Raw genomic sequence first — 26,347 nt, forward strand, 5'->3', positions numbered from 1 at the left:
TTTTCAGTTTATTTTTGAGCTTCATAGTATATACATTTGTCATCAGGTTACAAAAGCCGGTGAAATGATTGATCAGCTGCAGGATAAATTACCGGACAGTTCAGCAGAGAAAGCCTCCAAGGCAGAGCTCTTCACTCTTCTTGACCATCATGACACGCTCGTTCTGGAGCTAGAACAGCAGCACTTGGCCTTGGGCCTGCTACGGCAGCAAGCACTGAGCATGCTCCAGGACGGAGCCACGCCGGCCCCCGGAGGAGGGCCGTCCATCGTCCAGGAAATCACGGCCATGCAAGATCGGTGCCTGAAGTAAGCATACACTTGCTTTCATTCTCTGTTACTAACCTTGGCCATGGCCCAAAGGGATAAGCATTGTAGCAGAGTCTGGGGAGGCTCCCATCGTGCCGCCTTTAAAACGTGGGGAACTGTTCCCTTCATCCCTACTTTTCATTTTTCTTAACTCTTCAAGTATTGAACTGGCAAATACATACCAGTAGTATTTAGGAATACAGTAACGAGCCACACAGATTCAGTCTCTACCTTCATGAGGTTTACAGCCCAGCAGCAGAGACCGTCAGCTACGGAAGCATTTCGGCAGAGCGTGGCGGTAAGGGCAGAGGCAGCAGAGGCAGCTGTGCTAGGAGAGGAGTCAAGGAAGGCTTCCCTTCAGGACGGGTGCTTATGCTGAAGACTAGGCGGGACTGAGCTAGGCTGTGAAGTGGGAGGAGAGGTTAGCCAAGAGGGGAGTAGAGTGTAAGAAAGCTTGGATGTGATCCTGTCACTTTCAAGGAGCTGTTGGGTGACAGGGCAATTCCTGAGAAATGAAGCTTGAAAGGTAAACACGTGAGAGCTATTGAGAACTTCGTTTTGATGAAGTTTGATAACTCATTGGTGACACTGGAGGACGGGGAAATCAGAGCAAGGGTGATATCAAAGTCCAGATAAATAATAGCTATTTCCTGATAGTGAATTTAGCGGAAAGAGAATGGTAATCTTAATGATGTATAACCAGCCCGATTCACTTACTGAGCCAGAGGGAAAAATGTCGGTAGATATTTTTATCCTGTATTAACTAATAGTGCTCATCCATAGCCTGTATTTACCTCTTGTACCTATAAACGAATTCAGGATAGTCTGACTTCACTTACTTACACTCTTTTACCAAACCTTTGTTAATTCCAATAAAAACCTACAATTCGGATGTTGAACATTATTAATTGCCAAATTTCCAAAGCTTTATACTTTGTTTAGAGACTGACCTCTAATAGCCACAAATATTCCAATTACACATTACCTTGAAATGCTGCTGATTCCGCACCATTTGAGTCGATTTCCAAAGGAGAAATGAATAAACAGATGATCTCCAGTTACTTAAGAGAGGAGAATTCATTATAATTTAGTGGCCTCAGAGTGTGTGAACTCTCAGTTTTCCGGGCATCATTCATTAACTTCACATTCTTCTGCTGTGCTTGGCTTAAGTGTTACTGAACATTCCCTCACTGGGAAGTGTCTTTACTTCCAGAAAAAAGATATGAGGCTTTACTTTCCTCATGTCTGTTTTTGATAAGAGGATGTCATGGGTAGGGACTTCCTTTCATTTCAAATCCTCTTCTGGTTTCTCCCATTGCTGCTTCTGAAGCATACAGGACAAGGTGAAGCATAACGGGAAGGCGGTAAAGCAAGAGCTCGAGGAGCGAGAAGTTGTGGAAACTCAGATCAACTCGGTGAAATCCTGGATTCAGGAAACAAAGGAATATTTGGGGAACCCAACTATAGAAATAGAGGCTCAGCTTGAAGAACTTCAGGTACCACACTCTCCTAATTCCCTATGCCCATCATTTAAAAATGTCATCTTGATTTTAATGAGATATGTTTGTTTATTTTCAGGGAGTATTGAATTAAAATTTTTCAGAAATGCAATATATAAAAGGATTTTATTATTTTATATTATATATAAATATATTTTTAATTTTATATTTATTTTATATTTACTATATATTTTTATATTATTATTTTATTATATATTTATATTATATATTATATTATAATTTATTTATATTAATATCTTATAGTATTATTTATGTTATTAAATATATTTTATTTTTATTATTATATTATATACTTTTATTAATATTAAAATATTTTATATTTTATACATGTTATTTTATATTTATTTTATATATTTTATATTATTATTATATTTATATTTAAATATATATATTTTAAAGATTTTATTTGTTTATTTGACAGAGATCGCAAGTAGGCAGAGAGGCAGGCAGAGAGAGATGGAGAAGCAGGCTCCCTGCTGAGCAGAGAGCCCGATGCGGGACTCGATCCCAGGACCCTGGGATCATGACCCGAGCTGAAGGCAGAGGCTTTAACCCACTGAGCCACCCAGGCGCCCTATATTTAAATATATTTTATATTATTATTTTTAAATTATCTTATATATTTTTATATTATTATTATATATTATTATTTTATATATTATACATTATATATTATATATTATATTATTATTTATGTATTATTATTTTATTATACAAAACAATTCTGTTATTATTTCAAGGTACTTTCTTTTGTCCCACATAAAGGGGACCTGCTTCTCCCCAGAGACTAAAGAAAGGCTTGAGATTGTGTTTTTTTAAAGATATTTCTCTAAATCCAAACTTCATATATTGATGAACGATACATAGTTTTGTCTCTGCACCCATAAAAATGAATTTCCTTATCAGGTTCCCGGAAGTTTCTAATTGCTTATCTTTTTTTTTTAGATTCTCCTAACAGAAGCCACAAATCACCGACAGAACATTGAGAAAATGACTGAAGAGCAGAAGAATAAGTACCTGGGCCTCTACTCCATCTTGCCTTCTGAACTGTCCCTTCAGTTAGCTGAGGTGGCACTGGAATTGGGAACTATCCATGATCAGGTAAACCCAGGGGCACAAAGTATGCCTTTCCGTTCTTTCAGGGGCTCAGGGCTCTTGTATGAGGGTTCTTGATTTTCACAGTCATGTCTTCGTGAAAACAGTTAAAAACACATCAGTATAAAACAATAATATTATATTAGAGGTCTTATTTGTGGGCAAAAAATATATCAGATGATCGCAGATATGAACAGTAATGTCATACATTTAAAAAATAACTTATCTACTTAGACTTTCTCTAAAATAAATGACTTAAAAATTTTTATAGCTATATTTCATGTATTCAACAAAAATGTTTTGAGTCTCAGGACCTGCCAGGTACTCTTCTAGCTCTTATTTCAGTTCAGCAAAATATGAGTTAAGTAGGTGAAGATATTTGAAAAAAGAAGGAAAATCAAAGTTAAAAAAAAAAAAAAAAAGAGGTAAAGCCAGGGAAGAAGTTTTACCCAAAATACACATTGGTGGGTCCTATAATGTCGCTAGAGGAAGGCCCTTCAAATAAACTCTAGCTTTCAAATGACCAAAGAAGGAAGTGACATATGATCTAAGTCATGTCTATAAATTTTAAAATAAATCTTTTTTTTTAAACAAAGTGTTGCATAATCAGTATTAGCACTGAGATCAGAGGGAGAGTTCTATCTTAGGTCCCAAAAAGAGAACATGCTTTCATATAGTGAAAATAGCTTTAGTAGCATCTGTAAGGAATCATAATAGCTTTTTAAGACCTCCTTGGTGACATAATGCTAAAGTACGGTTAAGTTGAAAACAGTCCATAGGGGACAAAGAGAAGATATACCACTAATTCTAAAGTGCTACATGAGATGGAAAATAGTGTCACAGTGTAACAATTATAAAATTCACACAAGTGCACTGCATTTTTTGGACCCTCCAATGTGTAGTGCAAAGTGTTTTAAAAACTTCTTCAAAATCCAATGCTACTACATCATGATATTGACATAAACTAAAATGTTATTTTCTATTTTAAATATTTAATTGGCCTCTTTGGTTTTTCTTCTTAGACATTGGAAGGTCTACTGGGAAGGATGACTTGGCAAGTTCAGATCTTAAAAAATTTTTCTTTTTCTCTGGATAAATTTCTCTGTTAGAGTTACTCTCATGCATCCCACTTATGTTGGCACTCAACTCAAAATAATTAAGGCCAAAGAAGTATTCTTTTTTTTTTTTCTAAGTTTATTTATTTATGTGAGAGAGAGAGAGCAAGTGTGAGCAGGGGGAGGGGAGGAGGAACACAGGGAGAGAGAGAGAGAGAGAGAATCTCAAGCAGACTCCCCGCTGAACAAGTGAGGGCCCCATCCAGCTCAGAGATCATGACCTGAGCTGAAACCAAGAGTTGGACACTCAACCAAGCCCCCCAGGCTCCCCCAAAAAGTGTTCTTAAGGCATGTTTCCTCGATACTAAAGTACTTTTCACTTATATAAAGACAATATTTCTTTATTGTTTTCTCTTAAGCATTTTATTATAAGCAAAAATATCACTGTTATCAAATCAAACCAAAGCTATTTGAAACTATAATTGTTAACTGTACTTTTTTAACTTTTCTTTTTATTGGCTCTGCTTAACACTTTTTTGATATAGGGATGTACTTGGGAAGTTGGCGAAAGGGTTAAGAGATCACCAACAGCTAACTTATAAAAAGATGCTTGGAAACAAATCCAGATGCTTCCAGTGATCTAGCAGTGTTTTTCATTTTGTGTAGAAAAAGGCTTAAAGGAATTTGTAGTCCAAAGTTGGTGAATGGAGAAGCTAGGATTCAAACTCAGCTGTATACATACTGCGATTTATGAGTGTTTTATAAACATTTGGTGCATAGATCACTGTACATGCATTGCTTGTTCCTTTGCTGAGACAGCAGCACAAAGAAACAGTGGAGGCATAAAGGTTGGGGGAGGCAAAGCTGTGTGGAAAGCCATGAGAGCTAGTAACGACACGTGGCTGGTCTGACAAAGAGCATCAACGCCAAAGTAGTGTTAACCACGTCAGTGTCTCTTGTCAACATCTTAAGATTGAGGTTTTTAGCGGCAATTATGCAATTTTTTAATCATGGTTGATTTTGCTATCCTCATTGATTATTTAGATCCAGGACAAAGTAAGAGAAGTTGAACAGAGCAAAGCCATGAGCCAGGAATTCAGCCAGCAAATTCAGAACATAGCCAGAGATCTCACAACTATCCTAAGTAAGCTGAGAACGAAGACAGATAATTTAGCACAAGCTAAAACCGACCAAAAGGTAAGGAAAAAGTGGAAACATAAGAGGTGTTATTGAATGAATTTACTGTTTTTTGGAGTTAGTTTATCTTGAGGATCTGGAGGGGGAAAAAAAAAAGTTTTCTTGATTAGCAAGCTTCATTAAAACCAGATAGTAAATGCAGGCAGTAAGACATTTTGGAAACATAACATAGATTACTTACAGCATTACATTGGAAGTGTATTAATATAAGTACTTACTCATGTGTGTAAGAGGGAAGAGTGTCAAAGGAACAAATAATAATTTGGGAATATAAGTATAAAAATTCCAAAATGAATGGTCTTGGTGGTTAAATCTGTGTTCTCGCTCTGCTGATGAGGTAAGTGACGAATCCTTTTTGGGTGGGGCAAAAGGAAAACATGAACCTTCTCGCTCAGCCTCATAGGAAACAAACACCAGGATTACAAAACATCCTGCCTGCTCTGCCTTTCTAACTGAAGAAAGAGAAATGACCTGATCGGAGCCGAAGTATTCTTTATAATAGTTGGCATTTACAAAAATCATTTAAAATATCACCCTTGATATTGGAAAATCTGTAGAAATTTACTTTCTGTAGTCTAATGTCCTTTTGTGTTGATTTCCATTTAGGTGCTAGGAGAAGAATTAGATGGCTGTAATTTAAAATTAGTGGAACTAGATGCAGCAGTACAGAAATTCTCAGAACAGAATGGCCAACTGGGTAAACCGCTGGCTAAGAAGATAGGAAAACTGATTGAACTTCATCAGCAGACCCTTAGGCAGGCTGAGAACCGACTCTCCAAGCTCGGTCAGGTATGTCTTCCGGGCCAGGAATCAAACTCTTCTAAGGCAGAAATTCAGCGGTCGCTTTTTCTTTTGAAAATTAATCAAAAGATAATATGGACAATGATGAGGGTAGTTTAAGGGTAGCTCATTTCATACCACACCTGTGTTCCTAAAATTTACATGTAAGCTTGCCTTTCTTTTATATCAAACCATATTGTCAGTACATTGACAAACATGGTCATATAATGGACTTTCGGAATGAATATTTTGTCAACTGGAGAAGTAGTTTGTGAAATGAATACTCATCCAGTAACATGTTTTACAAAATCCATATGGGGTGAATTCAAATATCTTAAAATTATATATATATGTGTGTGTATATATATGTGTGTATATATATGTATACATATGTATATATAAAGTATATCTATATATAAAAATATATTTTAAGACATAAGATATATATATAATATATAAAGATGTAAGTCATAAAATATATATGTATATATGCATATATATACACTCTTGCATTTACCATTGAATAGGTTCCGGCCACACATCCATCATAATTGTTGACTGTAGATTCACCTTCATAAATTGATTATGTGTTTTTTTCTGTAATCAGGGACAAACTAAATCACAATTTGGCAATTAATGAATTACAGTACCAAGCCTCCTTATTCAGTGAGGGTGGAGTATGGGAGAAGGGATAGAGAGGTCCTAGATAGATGACTAAGAGACGAGAATAGGGAATAATTTTAGAAGACAGTTATTCAAGCATGTTAAGGACTTAGACTTGATCCTAAAGTTACTGGAAAGTCCTTGACAGGTTTTCAACAAGGAAATGATTATTCATGTTACCTTTAGATATCACGGATGTTATAACAATCATCCCCTAGGATTATTGTATCTAAAGAGAAGTAGAAGACTGATTTCTAGCTCATGAAGCAGAGTTGACATTGCTATCTGAATGGTAATGATTTTTCAGGCAGCATCCCATTTAGAAGAATACAATGAAATGCTTGATTTCATTCTGAAGTGGATTGAAAAAGCTAAAGTGTTGCTACATGGAAAGATTACATGGAATTCAGCACATCAACTTCGAGAACAATACATTTTACATCAGGTAACTTTGGGAAAAAATCATTTTCAAAGAGTAACTAAGAGAGCGATTTGATGTAACTGGCTAGACTGATAGAAAATTTAAAGGACCATGATGCAGAGTTAATGCAGGTGCCAGAGAAAAAGAAAACTAAGGTAGCCCTAATGACTTGTCTGTGAAAGAAAGTGGTTACCCATAAGATTTCATTAGACTGTATAAATAATAGTATCCTCTATCTCCCCTAGGCTTTTCTTTCTCTGAGACCCCAAATAATCAGCCCTATGTAGGTCTCTCTTTTTTTGCAGCTTCTCTGAAACAATCACATGTTGGGGGGATATGGTGGAAAATTCTTCCTTGGGAAGAGATGTGGCATGTGGAAAGATGATAGGCTCCAGTCCTAGACGGATGGGAAAACCAAACTGCTCTTTAGGGCTGTGTGATGTAGAGCAAACTGCTTTGCCTCTCTGAATTCAGTTTTCTCATCAATCAGGTAGAGCTGTAAATGATATTTATATTGCAGAATTATTAGGAGAATCAAATGGTTTAATATATGTGCAGATATCAGGCACAGTAGGTGTCATGTGGGTGCCTCCTCTCAGCATTCAGCCTGGTCTCAGTTGTCCAGCTTTCCAGAGGAAGCAGGGTCAGCTGGAAAGGAGCAAAGAGTCCGTATCACATGGTGGCTGCATTACTTCATTTCCGGAAGTTTTCTTCGGGTCATATAATCCAGGAAATTATTTCATCCTTTTATTATCTTTAGCTTGAATTAGATACAAATATCTAATAGCCCAGTTAGCTTACAATACGATACATAATGGTTTTTACTTAGTTATATGGATATCCGGAGGTATTTTAGATTCTCTTTTATTCTGATTTATGTATACTCGTATCTTTTAAATCATTCACTTTTCCATTCCTGTGGATAGGTTTCTAGATCAAACCCCCATTTTCTTCTTGGAATGCTTTTACAGATGCTAACCAGTTTCCCTGTGTACGTGATTGTTCTTCTCTAATTAATCTTGTATACTCTTCTGGAATCTTTCTTATACTATGCAAGACAAGACTTAAGTTACAGTTGCTTGTAAACAATGAAAAAATATCCAACCTCATTAGAAATCTAGAAATGAAAAATTTAGAAGAGAGAGAGCACTCTATCAAATTAACAGCGTTTAAAAGTTATTTGAGGTTCATATTTAAAGAAGTGAGAGCTCTCAACTCTGAAGATTACTTGTTAAAATCTTTTTGAAAAACAATTGGCAAAATGTATCATGATCATCAAAATGTTACTACTCCATAATCCAAAATGTATAAAATATATGGTATTAATAACTATACTGGACTCTTATTTTTTAAAGATTTTATTTGAGAGAGAGTGAGAGAATGTGAGCCGGGGTGGGGGAGTGGTGGGTGGGTGGAGGGGGGATGGGCAGAGGGGGAGGAAAGAAGAGGGGGAAAAGTATATCAAGGGGACTACATGCTGAGTGTGGAGCCTGACACAGGGCTTGATCTCATGACCCTGAGGTTTTTTTGTTTTTTTGTTTTTTTAAAGATTTATTTATTTATTTATTTGACAGACAGAGATTACAAGTAGGCAGAGAGGCAGGCAGAGAGAGAGGAGGAAGCAGGTTCCCCGCTGAGCAGAGAGCCCCATGCGGGACTCGATCCCAGGACCCTGGGATCATGACCCAAGCTGAAGGCAGAGGCTTTAACCCACTGAGCCACCCAGGCACCCCATGACCCTGAGGTTTTGAATTGAGATGAAACCAGGAGTCAGATGCTTAACCGACTGAGCCACCCAGGCACCTCACTAGAGTAAAATTTCTTTTTTAAGATTTTATTTATTTATTTTTTTATTAGAGAGAGAGAGTGAGCAGGAGCAGAGGGGAGAGACAGAGGGAGACAGAGAAGCAGGCTCCCCCCTGAGCAGGGAGCCCAACATGGGGCTCGTTCCTAGAACCCTGAGATCATGATCTGAGCCAAAGTCAGATGCTTCCCTGACTGAGTCACCCAGGTGCCTCTATAGTGGAATTTTAAAGAAAAATGTCAAGTCACTTTTCCGAATGACGTTTTGGATATATAATAGAGTATAAATGTAGTCTTTAAAACAACCATCAGGGGTTTTTGTTTTGTTTTGTTTTAAGTAGGTCTTGCCCTCATTTATTTATTCAACAAACATTTATCGAATGATTTCTTTCCAAAGCTGGGAATTTATTTATTTTTTAAAATTTTATTTATTTATTTTGACAGACAGAGATCACAAGTAGGCAGAGAGACAGGCAGAAGAAGAAGCAGGCTCCCTGCTGAGCAGGGAGCCCGATGTGGGGCTCGATCCCAGGACCCTGAGATCATGACCTGAGCCAAAGGCAGTGGCTTAACCCTCTGAGCCACCCAGGCACCCCCAAAGCTGGGAATTTAAAATACAAAGAATATTCCTTGTTCTTGCCCCAGGGAGTTGGTAAAGGGAGGTAGACAGAGAGTGTGGTAAGTACAGGAGATGAGGGTCAAGGGGCTGAGGGAGCCCACAGGATGGAGCTCCATCCGCACTCCCCGGGGGCTCGGAGAAGCTGAAGGAGGCTGTCTTAGGAAAAGGTGATTCCGGGCTGAGGCCTGAATGACAGGCTGCCTACTCGTGTGAAATGCATTGTAGACAAAAATGCACGTTGAAATCCCAGTAGTAAGAGCGAGGGGTGCTTTGGTGCCGTGGCGGGGGCGCTCCAGGGAGGAGGTGTGGAGGAGAGCTGGTAGAGAGAGGCATAAGAGGCAAAATTAGAGAAGAAAAAAGATCCAAAGTCCTGTTAAGAAGAACTTGGGCTTTATCCTACAGTCACTCTGAAGTCTCTGACAGATATTCTTGAGGCAAACGACAAATTCAGGCTTATATTTTAAGAAAGAGGATTTAGCAGCCTGTGGAAAACAGACCGATGAAGGTAAGAGAGCAAGGGAGGTGGCTTCAGTCTTAGCCAGAGAGTGACAGGGTCCCTCTTTGGAGGTTGAGGGAAGACAGAATCGAGGGCTATTACTGAGCTAGAGTTCTGGACTCTAGAGACTCTTGGATGTGGATGAAAGAGAGGGGGGAGCCCTGGACGGCTCCTAGGTGTTTTGACCTGGGTTGAGTGCCTCCGAGACACGGGACACCGCCTGTCGTTGGTTCTGTCAGATGCTCAGGAGAGAACCCAGCCTGTAGACACTCACGAGGAGCTCTCGCTTACCTGCCTTGGGTCAGGCTGCCCAAGTTTAGGCAAAAACTGTACACCGGGAGAATGCATGTGTTCTAATGCCAGGTGGAAAAGAAAGATGGAAAGTTATACATATATTTTGATCTCAGTTACCTAAAAATATGCCCAAATGTAACAGCAGTTATCTCTATTTAAAGTTATCTCTGATGTATTATGGAATATTTTATCTTCTTCTTTATATTTTCAATATTTTCTAAGCTTTAATATATATATCGAGAGAGAGACAGAGAGAGCATTCCTCATGAGGAAAAATATAATGTACTTTATTATTAAAAAATTATTATTAGAATTATATATAATATGTAATTATACATATTATATATATAATTATATATTTAAAATTATATAATTATTAAAATTGTTTTATTAATATTATTTATTTTTTCCTCACGAGGAGAAAAATACTGTACTTTATTATTAAAAAATAAAGATCCATTGTCTAAGAATAATGTCCCAGCTCCCATTTCTCCTCTTTACACATCACAGATCCCAGTCGCTGCGCACTTTGTGCTCGCTCACCTCTGTTCCTTTGCTTGTGCTCTCCCTTCTCCCAGTCTTCCTGCAAGCAGGAGCACATCTCATTTCTGTCCTCTTTAACCTTTTCTCTCTTTCACTGTCCTCATAGAATGTGTATTATGTGGTTAACAATCCATTTGTATCATTAGTCCCACTAGGTGATACTGTCCTGAGTGACGAGCGCTGTGTTTTATTCCTCCTGGTATCTCAAGTTGCTTCGACCCCCTTTGTCTCACTAAAGCAAGCGTTCAAAGCTTTTTGTTTGTAATGCTCTTGTGATATCTTCATTTCTTAGACGAATAAGCATCTCAGATCTTAGACTTAGAATAGGAGAGCTGAAAGGCATCTCCCGAGTTTAAATATGAGTAAAAAGTAGGCTCGGCAACCGGACAGGATGCCCAACCTGTCAGAGCATTGGCGCTCCTGGGATACTCACGTCCTGACCCTCACCAGGGAGCAGCTTGGGGCGGTAGATAGAGCATGAGCCTTAGTCTCCAACACTTAATAACATGTGGTCTCAGCTAACGGTTGATATTTCCTAAACTTTGATTTCTTTTTCTGTGAAATGGGGAGAAGAGTAGGTGGGGAGTAGGCACGGGGGTATGAAGGTTAAACACAGTGAGACACGCACTCCGCAGTGCGCGTGAGAACTCTGCAAACATCTCACTCCCGTCTGGGCTGACGGTCTTACACCACACCAGACTGATTACCTACGCGTCTATCTCTGCCTACCTGTCACTGTCATGATTATTGATAACTCACTCTAGAGCATGCTAGAAGAATCTGAAGAAATCCACAGCAATCTGGAAGCAATGATTGAGAGATTACAGTACCTCGCGAGCGTGTACTCCACAGAAAAAATGTCTCAGCAAGTGGCAGAACTGGGACGGGAGTCTGAGGAGCTGCGACAGATGATTCAAATTCGCATGCAGAATCTCCACGATGCTGCCAAGGTAAATAAATAGTAATAATAATATCAATAATAATAATAATAATAATGTTAGTGATTCTAATTGGAAAGTCTATCATTTTTAAAAAAATGACGGTTTTATAGTGAGGACATTGTACTCACCTCTGATAATGCCATCTTGACTGCGATGTTACTCTTCTATGACTTTGAACTTCAGGTGCTTGTATACTGACATTCGTATTGCTTATACTCTGTAGGATATGAAAAAATTTGAAACCGAGCTAAAAAACTTACAAGTTGCTTTGGAGCAAGCCCAGACAACCTTGACTTCTCCAGAAGTCGGACGTCTTAGTCTCAAGGAGCAACTTTCTCATCGACAGGTAAGCAAGATGATTCAGAGGAAATGAGTTAAGGAGCTTTATTTTTTTTTTAAAAAAAAGGGAAATAATGAGGAAAAATGATTTTTGAAATCAGTTATAGTCTTAGTACTCTATACATTAAAGAAAAATTCCTTGGATAATATTTATGACATGTGATGGACCTGTTATTTATTAAATGGCTCTTATGAAATAAGCTATTAAAATACACATTTTTTCCCATGCTTTACACGATGTAAAATGTGAACTCGCACTTTCAGCATTTGTTATCTGAGATGGAGTCGCTCAAGCCGAAGGTCCACGCGGTGCAGATCTGCCAGAGCGCCCTCCGGGTCCCCGAGGATGTGGTCACCAGCTTGCCGCTCTGCCACGCTGCCCTGCACCTGCAGGAGGAGGCCAGCCGGCTGCAGCACACGGCCATCCAGCAGTGCAACATCATGCAGGCATGTGCTGCCGTCCCAGGTCCCGGCTGGGGACTCTTGCTGTCCCCGCGCCAGCAGAGCAACAGCAAATGAGTCATGGGCTTCTTTTCTTAGCGTTGTGTGGGCTCAGCCATCAAAACACATCCAGAGTGTTAAATTTGACAGATTGTTGTGGTTACATAAAATAAGGAGATGAAATGCTATCGTTTGGATCACCCACAAAAGCCTGGGGAAAGCTCTATAAAAAATATCCTTTGGTGAAAACTATGTTTGAGCAATATATTTTAGTAAAGAACAACTTATAAAGGTTAATTTTATCTTCAGTCATACATTTTTACCTCTTATTATTCATCTCAGAATCCTCTAAAGCCTTGTAAAATGCCTTTACTGCTAGTATATGTTACAGGATTTTTTTTTTTTCATATTTCAGCTTACGGATGCACCAAATGCATTTTCTTGCCTGAAAAGTACACCCAAGTGTAACTCTTAATCTCTTTAGCTAATAAGAGAAAAATCATTTACTAGGAAGGAATGACATTCTCCACGTCTTCTCTCCTTTCAACTAATAACTTACCTGCTTTATCCAAAAATTGCACACGTATGTGCTCATTAAGTAGCAAATGGTCAACTTGGTCCACTCTCCCTGCTCCTTGGATTATCTCTTAATTTGTTGCATAGTAAATTCCTGAGGATAGAAGTCATGGTTACTTCATTTTTTTGTCTTCCACCCAGCATTTCGACAAGTGCCTTACGTATATATATATTTAGTATTTCTTAGACCAAAAAAATGAAGCAATCATGTTTTTCATACTGCTTCCCACCATGCCATTGTTCTGACCAAGACACGGCCATTTTCGGGACAACATGAATGGGAAGAACGGAGAGGATCTAGCCACTTAGCCATTCTGAGTGGGTCGGTAATCTTAGCAAACTCTTTTAGAGAGAAATCTTTGAACTATCTGCATAAACTTGAGGACTTGAATCACCCAGGGATTTTCCCCATCATTTCTTTACTCCCTAGACACACAGGAAAATACCCGTTAACACTGTAGATGGCCGCACAGAATGAGTCCCGTAGTTATTGATACCGAAAGATAACCATGCGGGTTTTTTTTTTTTTTTCTCTTTCAAAGGAGGCTGTGGTACAATATGAACAGTATGAGCAAGAAATGCAGCACCTCCAGGAGCTCATAGAAGGAGCCCACAGAGAAATTGAGGACAAACCTGTGGCCACCAGTAACATCCGGGAGCTGCAGGCCCAGATTTCTCGACACGAGGTAAGACGGGAATGCAGGTGCTTGCTGAGAACATGTACTCGGTTTCTGGTGAATCACAGAGGAAAGTTTGCCCTGTCCCGCACACAGTGTGTTCAGTCCTTGCGGAGCCTCTCTGACTGTCTTTGCATTTTCAGCCCTGTTTTTGCTGATCCTTTCCAAGACCCAAGAGCCTGAGTCTTCCCCTTTGAGGCCAAAACCTTTTTATATGTTGCTGATGACATATCTCAACGGGGACCCACCAGTTGTCTCCTGCACCCAAAATTCTCACAGTCAGTTATACCGAAACATAGTCCACTCTGTACTCAGAGCCTACTAGAAACAGCAGTGCTCAAAGCTTTGCTGCTTTGATCACCCTCTTCAAAAAGAAGAGACACTTCATATCAAAAAATCATTTGCTCTTTCAAACATTGATTATTTCAATTCCTTCCACCAAAATCAGAGTATGGTCCATGTTGTTTTGCTGATTTCCAGACTGTGTCTGTCAGCATCTTCCCCATTTTCAAATATGCCTTCTTTTTTGTATTTATAACTTCATTATAAACTCAGGACTTGAATACTGCTTATGCAGACTTGGTCTCAGGGATCATAGACCTTGAGTGTCTTGGCCCATTGATACCTGCCAGTGAATTTCTTCTGACCTGGCTCACATTTACTCTTTCCCTTGGGGACTGGCTCACAGCATCATGAATTGGGGTAAGCAACAGGGCAGGAGGGTGTGTCTTATCTGCCAAGGGTAGATACTTAGTTTATTCTTCATCTGCTCTATTTTAACTTTGTTGTCATAAGAGCAACAAACCACTTTTCCAAACCAAGTAGCATATGAGTTTCTCAGAAGATTCAGTTGTTGCCTTTGAAGGATTCAGTATCTCACTACCTACTCTCCAAATGCAATTCTTTAATATCTTGACATGGCCAATGCATCAGTAACTTACATTTATATATGATTTACAAAATAACATAGATAAACCTCTCACCTACATTTACTTCTACACTGTACATGTCATCTATGTTAACAATTGATTTCTCTTATGCCATTGGTTAAGTGAAAATGTTATACAAATATTTGAAACCACTGTTTATAAAATTCATACATTAGGCTATATTTTAAATTAATTTACTATCGAATGATTTTTTAATGTCATCTTATAAGATCCAGAATTTTGTTCTAACAACTTTGGTATCATAGTATAGAAAGTATATATTTTTAAAATCTTGTCTGAAATAACAAGAATGATCATTACTACAGTTTTTTGAGTTTTTTAAATAGTTTACAAGGTTGTTACATTATCTTTTATAACATCACTGTGAGGTAAGGATTTTTTTTTAAATCATCTCCATTATACTGATAAGAAAACAGAAACTTATTTTTGTAAGTGACTTCCCAAGCTCCCAAATCTAGTAACTGGTAGAAACCAGATTCTAAGCCAGTATCTGTGGCTCCAAATTCCATGATTTTTCCCCTACAGCAGAAACTATCTGGGCTACCTTATTGCACAGAAGAGAATGATGGTCCAGGAAAATAAATGACTTGTCCAGCATCCCAGAGTTGGTGCTGAGCACAGTGAACTGTAGACTGTCCTCCAGGGCCCTGTTCAGTGAGCCACTCATTCTGTCCCATTTTCTCTTCCCAGTTCTAAACGTGAGTGTAGATATTTATAAGTTTTGTCATGTGATTTAGAATGCATTTTCATAATAATAATGGCATTGTCCTGTGTGAGACTCGTGGTATGTATAAAACAAACACAGGAAGGAAAGTGCTGAACGGAGAAAGCCTGATTTATGATAACATAAGAATGGGGAAGTCTGCTTTTTCCTGTATTTTCAGTCCGCTTTTAATGAAATTTCAATTTTGAGGTGGAACTATTGTATAGAAGGATAACTTTCACTCCTAAAAATAATTGATACTTGATTCATTTCTAAGAAATTCACATTTTTTCTGTAATTTTTTAAGTGTTGCCTTTAAGTTGAAAAAAAATTATCCTTTTCGATCATAGGAGAGAAAACTCAGGCTCTTTGCTTCTTACCTTATATACAAGGTCTTCTGAGTGCAGGAGATTGCCCAGGAAAGGGGCAGCCACCAAACTTAGAACAGCCACAGTGTCTGCAATTCCTGCCTCTTTATGCTCATCCTTTGTAGTCATTTTCAGAAATATCCAGTAAAAATTAAAAATACATATGCTCCCTGAGAACAGAGAATACTTTAAGCCAGAGGGGCTCCATTTTAATTGAGTAGATTTAATCACCAGCCCACCAAGTTATTATTATGATATAGACATGTTTTATTCTTACAGAAGAAAGTTCTAAAGAGCTATTTCTCCAAGGGAGTCATATGGGATAAGCATAAAATGCTTGGTAAATCAAAATCCTTTGTGGAGACCAGAATTTCATTGTTAACGAACAACCCAAATGAGTTTTATACACAAGAAAGTTGAGAACTCTAGGTTAGGAGGTGGGTGTCTGTTGTCAGCCTGGGCACACAGCTTTGCAGGATACAGCAGGAGGGGGCACAGCCATCCACATAGGCAGTAAAGGGGAGGGACTAAAACTAATGCTACTTAACAAAGATTCTTCAAATCTACCCCTGTGGGGCAAGCCATTGTAAGGCTTAGTGATTTGTCCTATGAAAACGGAATTCAAGGAGTCCACTGAGTTGGTAGATGTTTTCCATATATGCATGCTAATTATAATAGAGTAACCATGTAGTAGGCACTAGGCCAGATGTAGTAAAGAGCTGTTTAATCACTATTTAAAAAAAAAACAAAACCCTATTAGGTTTAATTAAGTACCTGCCCCTCTAAAAGGAGTGATGATTTCTACTTTTTAAAATTTTTGCTTTAAAAATTATTGTGCTATAAAAGAAGTCAGGAAGACAGGCTACTGGCTGAGTTTTGCTGGGTTGTTTTTCCTTCCATTTAGTCAGTTTTGGCTGGCAGGGGTGTGTGTGTGTGTGTGTGTGTGTACCTATATATACAGACACACACATATATACACATATATACATACACACACACTCACTCATACACACATATGTACACGTATATACATAAACACACATTATATATAAACTGGTTTGTTATTTCGTTTGTGAACTTCCGAATTGAAAGCTGTGGTTTGAATGTCAACATGTTTAAAATGATAGGATGTGCATACATATATACATACAGGCGTAGTACGTATATATGCCTTGTGATTTATGTAAATACATACTATTGTTTTAAAGGCATTTAATGTTTTTGTCACAAAATGTGTTACATGCAAGCACTAAATGATAGCTTTTCAGGAAACACATATAAAAGGAACAGAAAAAAGTGATGGTTTGGTACTTTTAGGATTCATGTTTTGAATACACATCTTCGTTTTGTTAAACATGTATACATCTTTTAAGTAAAATATAAATTTAATATTTTAAAATTACCATTTTAGATAATTTTTACTTAATATTTTGGATTTTAGAGAGCTACGTACTGTCCAGAATCTATGTTCAGTAAGCTCTTGGTAAAAGCTTTAACACCTCTATCTCTTAAAACAATTTTTCAACAATCAATGAATTTAAAAGCCATTGAATTTGAAGTGAACTTCAAGTTCAAAGCCCTGGTTTGAAACATCAGAAACATGTGAGGCATGGTGGAGCCCATGAGGGAAAATTTGGTGAATGTACAAAACTTTATTGCGGGAACGATCTGCATAAAAAATTAGGATTTCATATGTAATACTTAGCTTATCTACAAAAAAAACAACTCCGTGGGTCACAGGAATTGACACGCAGGTTACTTTTGTGACGGGGTCCGTAACAGATGACTGCTCAATCTGCTGCATTAAGTATGGTGAGAGCTGAGCATTGCATTTTTTGTAGTTTCAGTCATCACATGACCTAATTTCCATGGCATGAACCATCTGGCAGTTTCAGATTCTTTAGGCATTTTAAAGAAAGTTGCGAGTGCTTCACGTTACATAAGTCCCCGATTGCACACGGAGCTTCTCCCGGGCGTGGGCTCTCCCACCGCGGGGCACTGAGCGTCCGGCCCATGCCGTGCACCGCACTTCCAGGCCCGCGGCGCGGTGGCCGGGCTGCGGGTGCGCTGCAAGCAGGCTTCGCGCTCGCACGTCCACATCCTGCCTCTCGGCCGCGGCCGCTGCTGTCGGCTGGCGCAGCTCTGCGATTTCATTGGCCCGCGCTGGAGGAAGATGAACGCTACTAGTTGTGTTTCCTTTTGATGCTGCTCTGACACACGGGGTGGGGGGGGGGGATGTTTCCCCAGGAGCTGGCTCAGAAAATCAAGGGCTACCAGGAGCAGATCGCCTCCTTGAACTCCAAGTGCAAGATGCTGACAATGAAAGCCAAGCACGCCACCATGCTGCTGACGGTGACGGAGGTGGAGGGGCTGGCGGAGGGGACGGAGGACCTGGACCGGGAGCTCCTCCCCGCGACCTCGGCCCACCCCTCGGTGGTCATGGTAAGTTAGGGCGAAGGCCGGGTGCGCTGGGAGCCGCGCGCTCCCTTCTGACTGCACCCTGGCTGGGGGCTCTAGTTTCCCTCTTCGGGGCTTGTTTTAGGGATCGGTGCTAGCTCTTGCAGACTCGGACTGAGGAACAGTCTCCTTAACTCTCTGACTACATTTGGGCCAAGGCCAGTTTTTGATACTGTAAACAGTGACAGTTAAAATGATGCGATTTGCTTGAGGTGGCTGAATTATTTAATGTGCCGAAGGTTGGCCCTTCATTTGTTTATAATTTAGCAATAATACTGAGAGGCTCTGTGCTTTAAAAAATAAATTAATAAATAAAATAAAATTCCTTTGCACGGTTTTCTGCTGTTCTGGGGGATAGGAGAATCATGCTACACATATTTTTTGTGTGTATGTTTTCCGAACTAAAACTCTGGCCGACTAGATATACTTGTGTATTCTGTTATACAGACGTTTAATAAAATATAGAAGAAGAGGTACTATTAGGAAAATAAGAAAACTGAAAATCCAAAGTTTAGCTTTGAATTAAAATAAAATAGTTTCCATTAATTTCTGTTCTGCAACATCACTTACCTATCATTTTGTATCTAAAATGCATTACTTATTTTGGTAACTATAACATTTTCCAGTGCTGTATATTTTTCCACACATATGTGCTGTGCCTCAGGTGATGTGTAACCATACCTGGACTTGTTTGGCAAAATATTACCTCGGGTGCATTTATTTCCCTAGAATATTTACAATTTGAGATGGCCACAAAAGACGCAAGGTTTATTTTGTAGACCGTTCCCTCACTTGGATGATTCATGATTTTTCTACTTGTTTATAGAGACACAGACATCAAGGAAAGGAAACTAATAATCAACAGCACAAGTCTTTATTGTGATATGTACCCCCTTTTACAAATGGTCCCTAGAGTCACACTCACTCGGGAACAAAACTCTTAAATATTAACACAATTTGTATGTAGATTTGGGTCTCGGGGTCTCTAACCTTTGTTATATTATTACTTTTGTTTTGACCAGTGCCTGACCAGGTCTTTTGTTAACATAGCTAACCGATGTTCATGTCCTTTGGGCTACATTTTATGTGATAGATGACTGCAGGTCGCTGTCACACTCTGCTGTCACCTGTCACTGAGGAGTCTGGGGAGGAGGGAACCAGCAGTGAAATTTCCTCTCCACCTGCCTGTCGCTCCCCTTCACCTGTGGCTAATACAGATGCTTCTGTTAACCAGGTACCACCCATTTGGAATTCCTCTATCTCTAATCTCTGGATGGTTGCAGGACTCCATTCTCTGTTCTTAATAGACTGTGGGTATGATTCTTGGACTTTGAGGGATACACCGTTAGGTGTGAAATTGCACAATCAGTGATTGTCGTGTGACACCACTACTGGCTCAACGCATCAGCTCCTCTTCTGGGCTGCTAGCAGTGAGATGAGCAAAAATTAGGTCACAGAAATTATAGATGGAGAAAGCCCTGTTTTAAGGTATTACAGCGTTAGTTTCTAACAGCTGTCTGTCTTGGAGTACTGCATCCTAACAGAAAATGAAGTGTTTTTGTCACCATTGTAAAATAATATGATCTCTTTGTATTTTAACATTCATTAAACATGGTTTTGCCAGTTACCAGCTCAGATTTTGAAGTTGAAAAGCTTCTGCTCACCATATTATACTTTTTCTTTATTTCCTGTCGACCAGTTTATGCGGTGTCTGCCAGTGTAGACAGTGTGCTTTTTGATTATCTTAATAATCTTAGTAATTAATAATCTTAAATTTGATTTCCTATAGAGGTAATACCTTATGGTTATGTGGTGCACTTAGCATGTATTGTATTAAATTTAGCTTGTACTAAATTAAATATGTCAAAGAGTTTTCATGAAAACTATTGGATAGAAACAAAAAAAATATGCTTTTACAATAGCCAAATTTTTTTAATGCACATTAAGTAATACCTTTTCTTCCTTTAGCCGGAATAACTTTTAAAAAGTTTAATTACATTACTATGAAATTATTTAAGTGTTCAAAAGAGTTGAGATTTATTATTAGGAAAGAAGCATTAAACAGAGCAAATGTTCTATAAGCTATATTACAAATCAATTACAATTATTTTTATCTTAAAGCAGAAGCATTTGGAATAGTATTTATGTGATTTAAAAAAAAAACCCTCCTCCCCCAAAGGAGGAAAATAAAATTGATGAGAATTTTAGATAAAACAATTCTCTTGATAAAAATGTATATAGCTCTAGGACGTTACCAATTTATTTATTCAGCAGACACATTCTGAGCACCTGCTTCGCATAAAGTCTTGTGCTGGGTCCCAGGTAGGTAATAAAGGAGAAGACAACAGTCCCTCTGCCCTCAAAGACCTTATAATCTAGAAAGAAAGATGGTTGTGGGATGAATAATAACAGAAGTGTTGAGAGGAAATTAAAAACAAAAAAAAAAAAAAAGGAGAAGTTCAGGGCACTCTGGGGGAAACTGTTCTTCAAATTCTGATTTTAAAATACATATTACTCATTCTTTGATGTTGTGTTCTTCTCTGTGGTCACAGATGTTATTAGAATCAGAGAAATGTGGCTCTAGTCAGCTGTTTATTATATAGGAAAAAAATTTCCCTATATAATACACTTAATGTCCTTAAAATTTTCAAATTGAACAGTAAACACTGACCTTGAGATTAACACTGTGGGAAGAATAGCCCTTTTCTAAGATTGTCAGTCTCAGTGATACTTTTTGTAAAGTGTCTTTCAATGTACATGTAAAAAGGCCTTATGAATGATAAAATATGCAAACGTTTTATTATGGTTACTTTAACTGTTAAACTCAATCAGATCCTAAAATTATGAGACTTTTGTTTTAAATCGATTTTGACACCCCCTGCATCAAAGAAAAACATCAGTTAAATCACGTTGTTAATGTACTTTTATGTGATACTGCAGACGAGCAAAAACTGGCTTTATGTCACAGGTGGCTTACTCAAAGGGGGCTGTTAAAAACCAAATGTGTTCTGCTTGGTGTTGTTCAAACACATCAACCCTATCATACGGCCACATGTTATTCTTCTCGTACAGTCATAGAAGTCAGAGGAAAATGAGCAAATACCCCAACATAACCAACGAGCTTTTTCTGGAAGCCGAGGAGGACATTTAGAATCCCCCTAAGTTCTACTTTTCAGACTCAAAATACTGTACAGAATGTGCACAACTGTTTCGAGGGCAGCCAAATATAACTGCTTTATAAAATTGCAGCTGTTAAGAAAAGGTTTGGGGCTTGCTGCTTCTGCAAGTAGATCTTCATTATATAACTGATTCCTCCCCACCCCACCCCACAGGCAGTGTGTTCCGCCTCTGACAGTAGCTATTAGCTGAAATGTGGTAATGGTGTAGCTTCCTGGAGAGTGGAAATAACCAGGCAACCCCCAGGTCCCCCCGACCCTGCCCCACTGGCTGCAGAAGGAAAGCGGGAGTCAGGCTCCTCAGTAGGGTCAACAGAAGTCAAAGTTTGAAAAGTGCCATCTTGTACCAGGTAGAGTGCCAGACCCCGGGATAAAGGCTCAGGACGGGAGCCAGGTCTCCTGCCCGTTAGCTGAAAAGGCCCGCAAAGTCCCTTGGCGGCCTCCTCTGTGATGGGAAGCAGTGCTCCTCAGTTCACAACACTGTGAAAATTCAGTGTGACGTGAAGCCTGAAAGTACTCTTTAACCTGGACCATGTTAATGAAATAGTAGCTATAGCTTTCCAGATGTAGGCCACCAGGAATCTACGGGATAATGACTCTCCTAACGTAGGCACAAAGTGACAAGAGACATGCGTCTCAAGGATGATTCCCCCCTGCCAGATATATGGGACTGATTCTATTTATTGATTCTATGTAGCCCTCAAATAGATACAAATTATTCACCTACAAAAGGTGATACATATTTTCAAATGTAAGAAACCAGGAATTGTCAGTCCTGTTAAATCTGCCTGAGTGATATACATACACACCCATAATCTCTCTCTCTCTCTCTCTCTCTCTCTCTCTCTCACACACACACACACACACACACGACAAAGAACCAGAAAAAAAAAAAAAAAGAATTTTTTAAAATAACATATTTGTTTTATTCTGGCTCTTTTGAGGGGCTTCTTTTTTTATTATATTTAAAATTTTTACATTTAATGCAACTTCTTGCTTTTCTTTGTGGACCGTAATAGTATTACCTTCTGTGTATGTAAGATGATAAATTTTATAAAAGCGATTTTACAGGTATGATTCATTAGGGATGCATATGCCTGCCTGTTATTTGCCAGACACCCTACGACATGCTCGGAATCAAAGACAAAAGGCTCAGGCTCAGAATCAAAGACAACAAGCTCGCTCGGGTCTTAAGAGAGCTCACAGTCTGTGTGGGGAGCAGGCGAGTAACCACAGTAGCAGGGGACAAGAGCCATGACCGTGGGAAAACTGCATGGTGAGGGTATTCTTGGAGCAAGCGCCTGACCTGGAAGTTCAGGGGGGTCAAAGATGGCACCCAGAGCTTTAGGAAAGGAGTGCAAGTTAGGCAGCTGGTGTGCACTAGAGTGACGTGAAGTTTTTCAGACAGAGGGAAGGACCTATAGAAGGTCCTTTGGAAGGTAGCCCATCAAGACAACTGCAAATAGTATCAGTGTAATTAGAGAACCAGATTTGGAGGAGGAGGGAGAGGGGAAAAAAGAGACTGGGGGGACTGAAGGAAACACATCATGAAAGACAGGACCGTGAAGGCCACACACCAAAAACTGAACTTTATCTAGAAGCTAATAGTTAACCTCAGAGGGAATTTAACTAGGAGCTATGGACAGAAGTAGGTTTTAGAACAGATCATCCTAGATGAGTGTGGACAATAGAATAGAGTCAGAGAAGCTGGTGAGGGACAGAAGTTGCACACTCTGATGCCTGCCTGGGCCGGGACTGGTGACGTTCATGAGAGAAACAGGTGGGGGGGGGTGGGGGGTGAATGGGACCTGAACAGGGCCTCTGTTCATGCAGTAAGCAGCCTCTCCTCTGTCAGAACTGCTGTAACCACGTGGAAAGAGCTGTGAATCTTGATTCTTATAAAGTCTCCCTCCTTTGATGTTATTTTCAACAACTTAATATACTGCATAAGCCAAGCTAAATGTATGCAAGCCAAAGGTAGCCTGCGGGCTGCCAGTTTGTGCCTGAGAATTAGGAAGTTGTTGCTCTAATGAGAACTTAAAGCAGTGCCGTGGCAAGGGCATGTGTCAATAGAGTTCATCCTAAATAAGCAGTGGGTGGGAAAGGAAAGAAGAAATAGAGAATTAATCCCAAGTTCAGAGCTTTGGTGAGTAGAAGTTCCATTTATTGAAAGGTGGATAAAATGTTATTTTTCTCCCCTAAATTCAGTTCTCATCCTGGATTTTTTTTTTTTTTTTGGAAATGTCTAGTTTGAAGAACATGTGGGATGTAAATGTACAAATGAATTTGTGAGTGTGGAGCTTATAAATAGCCAATATTTCAGAGGGAGGGGAAGAGACAAACTACACAAGAGAAAGCCTGAGTGACCAGAGCTAGAAGGAGGACAGATTCAAGGGAAAGTGTTTCCAGAAGGGGACGGGCAGAAGCGTTGAATGCTTCTGAAAGGTCAGGCAGAAGGAGGGCTGAAAATAATCAGTTTGTTTCATAGTAAAAGAGTCATTAGGATCAAAGCCCAAGTGGGTATTTAGAAGTGGATTGAGGGTGAGAAACTGAATATTATGAAATGTAAACTGCTATTCTACTACTACTAGAAGCTGAATTATCAAGTGAAAGGGAGAAAAGGAAGAAATGGTATCATGACTGTGTGTTCACGTGTGATGACCCATAATGTTACGATTTATGGACTTTTCTAGTATGTGGTACCCTATAAGAAAAATACCCCCAAAAAGATGTTTTTAGATTAGAATATTGACTCTATTTATATACTGGAGAAAAAGTCAACAGAGAGAGAGAAGAGAAAGGTATTAATGGACGGAGGTCCTTGAAAAAGCGAAGGTGGCTGGGATTCGGGAAGTAGGTGGGAGGATTACCCTTAAGCAAGGGAACTGGCAAGTGCAAGATAATGGTGAGTCTGAAAACAGACAGGTTTTTGGAAATTTGAGAAGTTTCAGGATGATCTCAGTGGTTTCAGCTATGTGTCTGTGCTTGTGTGTGGAGTGTGTGTGTATGGGTGTGAGCATGCGCACACATGCACTCTGGAAAGTAAAATTGGATCGAGTCCTGCTTGGGATTTTCCAGGTGGGTAAAGCAGAGTTTAAGGGGAGAAGGAAGCAAAGGTGTTGGTGAGAGAAGAGCTTAAGTAACTTTAGACGTAGCTGTAGGTGCACATGGGGTGAACCAGTTCAGTGATGACAGGCTCTCATGTTCAAGAGTGCGGAGGGCGGAAGTGGGGTGAGAGTGGGGGAGCATGAACGGGGATGAGCCGAGCAAAGACTTGAGAATAGCATTGTAGTCTACTCAGGATGGTGACCGGATGACAAATGAAGAGGAACCAGTCTCCACATTCCAATGTCATCAGTTAAGGTTGGGGACTTACCCGGAAGTCTCAACAACACCGCCAACAAAATAGATAGAAGATCTCATGGCCTCTCAAATATGGCTTCATTTAATCCTCTGAGCTCCCCAGTGCTGCACAGATGAGGGAACCGATTCATGAGATTTTTCTCCAGTTACGGAGCTACTTAGGAGGAGAATTTCCACTGGAATCTCAGTTGTCCTAACTCCTTAGGTGTCAGACTCCTGCCGGAACTCTTCCTACTACACAATCCTGCTTTTGTCCTTGTACAAACCACCAAATGCCAGGCCCCGTCCTGCTATCACTTTGGTTTTTCTAGTGGCTGGGACCTTCCTAAGACATTATCATCCATAAGGCTCAGGTATTTTAAGTTCGTATGCATAGTTTTCTTCAGTATAATTGTAAAAGTAGTGAACTTTGTAATACAAATCCCCAGAAGATAAACATCACTCCGCAATTCAATTTCTATAAATACGCAAGCATAGAAACAATCGAGAACAGATGAATTTACATGTCTTGATAGAGTAGATTCCATTATGAATACTATAAAATATGTAATGTTATTTATATCCCAAGAAACTAATAAAAGATGCAGAAGTTTGTTTTTCATCATTTAAATTGATTATTTCTAGTGTACTTCCAGGAATTGCTTAGAAGGAATCCCTTAGAAGTTAAAACTTCTTAGAGTAGTTTTAACTTCTAAGCCATTACATTTTCCTTTATTTAATATTAAAATATTTTAATTAATTGCTGTGACTAATGGACTCACAAATACTGAAGGTCTGGCCGTATCTTAAAAATGACATACAGATTTATTTAAATCAAGTGCTTCTTAAATTCAATTAACATATAATGTATTATTGGTTTGACAGGTGGAGGTCAGTGATTCATCAGTCTTCTGTATTGAATTTAAATATAAAAATAAATCAAGTACTTTTTAAAATTAGGTAGAACTTTCATCAATACATGAAACAACATTTTGGGAAATAAGATAATTTAGATTCTCTTTTTTTGCCCTACTAGTTAATCAAGCTTTAAACATGTGTTCCACTCAGATCGTTTGTATCTTCATTTTACCAAATAAAAACTAAGAATGAGTTTTGCCAACCTGAAATACTGGCAGATGTGTTCATTTTTTAATAGAAGCCAAAATTCAAAGGAAACTGTAATGTGCTTGGATATGATCTTTAAATTCTAATTTAGCTTCTTTAAATTCTACTAGCTTCTATAGTTTATAGCCCCCTGGGACGGTGGGGGGTCCTGAACCTTTCCTCCACGTGACAGAGAGTGTCCAGAGCATGTGAGCTCTGTCTTTCTCTGGAGTCCGACACTGGGCTTTGTCCCCACAGGACATTGCTTATTACCAAGCGCTGTCCCCTGAGAGGTTGCAGACCGACGCCGCGAGGATCCACCCCAGCTCGCTGCCATCTCAGGAGTTCTACGAACCAGGGCTGGAGCCCTCTGCTACTGCCAAACTGGATGATTTGCAGCGCTCTTGGGAAACCTTAAAAAATGTGGTAAGTCTCTGAAACGTGGCATTAAGTTGGCCAGACACGGATTACCTTAGCGATT

At 39.2% G+C, this 26,347-nt stretch overlaps 1 protein-coding gene across 1 annotated transcript in view; it reads left to right on the forward strand.

The window, feature by feature from the left end:
• The window catches only part of SYNE1 (spectrin repeat containing nuclear envelope protein 1), a gene marked incomplete at its 5' end in the record, with an annotated part of 469,383 nt that overhangs the window by 286,827 nt on the left and 156,209 nt on the right, over positions 1–26,347 (forward strand). Inside the window, 13 exons of the mRNA XM_080806008.1 lie at positions 47–306; positions 1,637–1,802; positions 2,772–2,927; positions 5,021–5,173; positions 5,780–5,962; positions 6,924–7,061; positions 11,557–11,742; positions 11,957–12,079; positions 12,337–12,519; positions 13,632–13,775; positions 18,035–18,229; positions 19,338–19,478; positions 26,125–26,292. Of these exons, the coding sequence (XP_080662134.1) occupies positions 47–306; positions 1,637–1,802; positions 2,772–2,927; positions 5,021–5,173; positions 5,780–5,962; positions 6,924–7,061; positions 11,557–11,742; positions 11,957–12,079; positions 12,337–12,519; positions 13,632–13,775; positions 18,035–18,229; positions 19,338–19,478; positions 26,125–26,292 (2,196 nt within the window). The remainder of the gene's footprint in view (positions 1–46; positions 307–1,636; positions 1,803–2,771; positions 2,928–5,020; positions 5,174–5,779; positions 5,963–6,923; positions 7,062–11,556; positions 11,743–11,956; positions 12,080–12,336; positions 12,520–13,631; positions 13,776–18,034; positions 18,230–19,337; positions 19,479–26,124; positions 26,293–26,347) is intronic.

This window comes from Martes martes (genome assembly GCF_963455335.1).
Source record: "Martes martes genome assembly, chromosome: 6".
Taxonomy (NCBI): Eukaryota; Metazoa; Chordata; class Mammalia; order Carnivora; family Mustelidae; genus Martes; species Martes martes.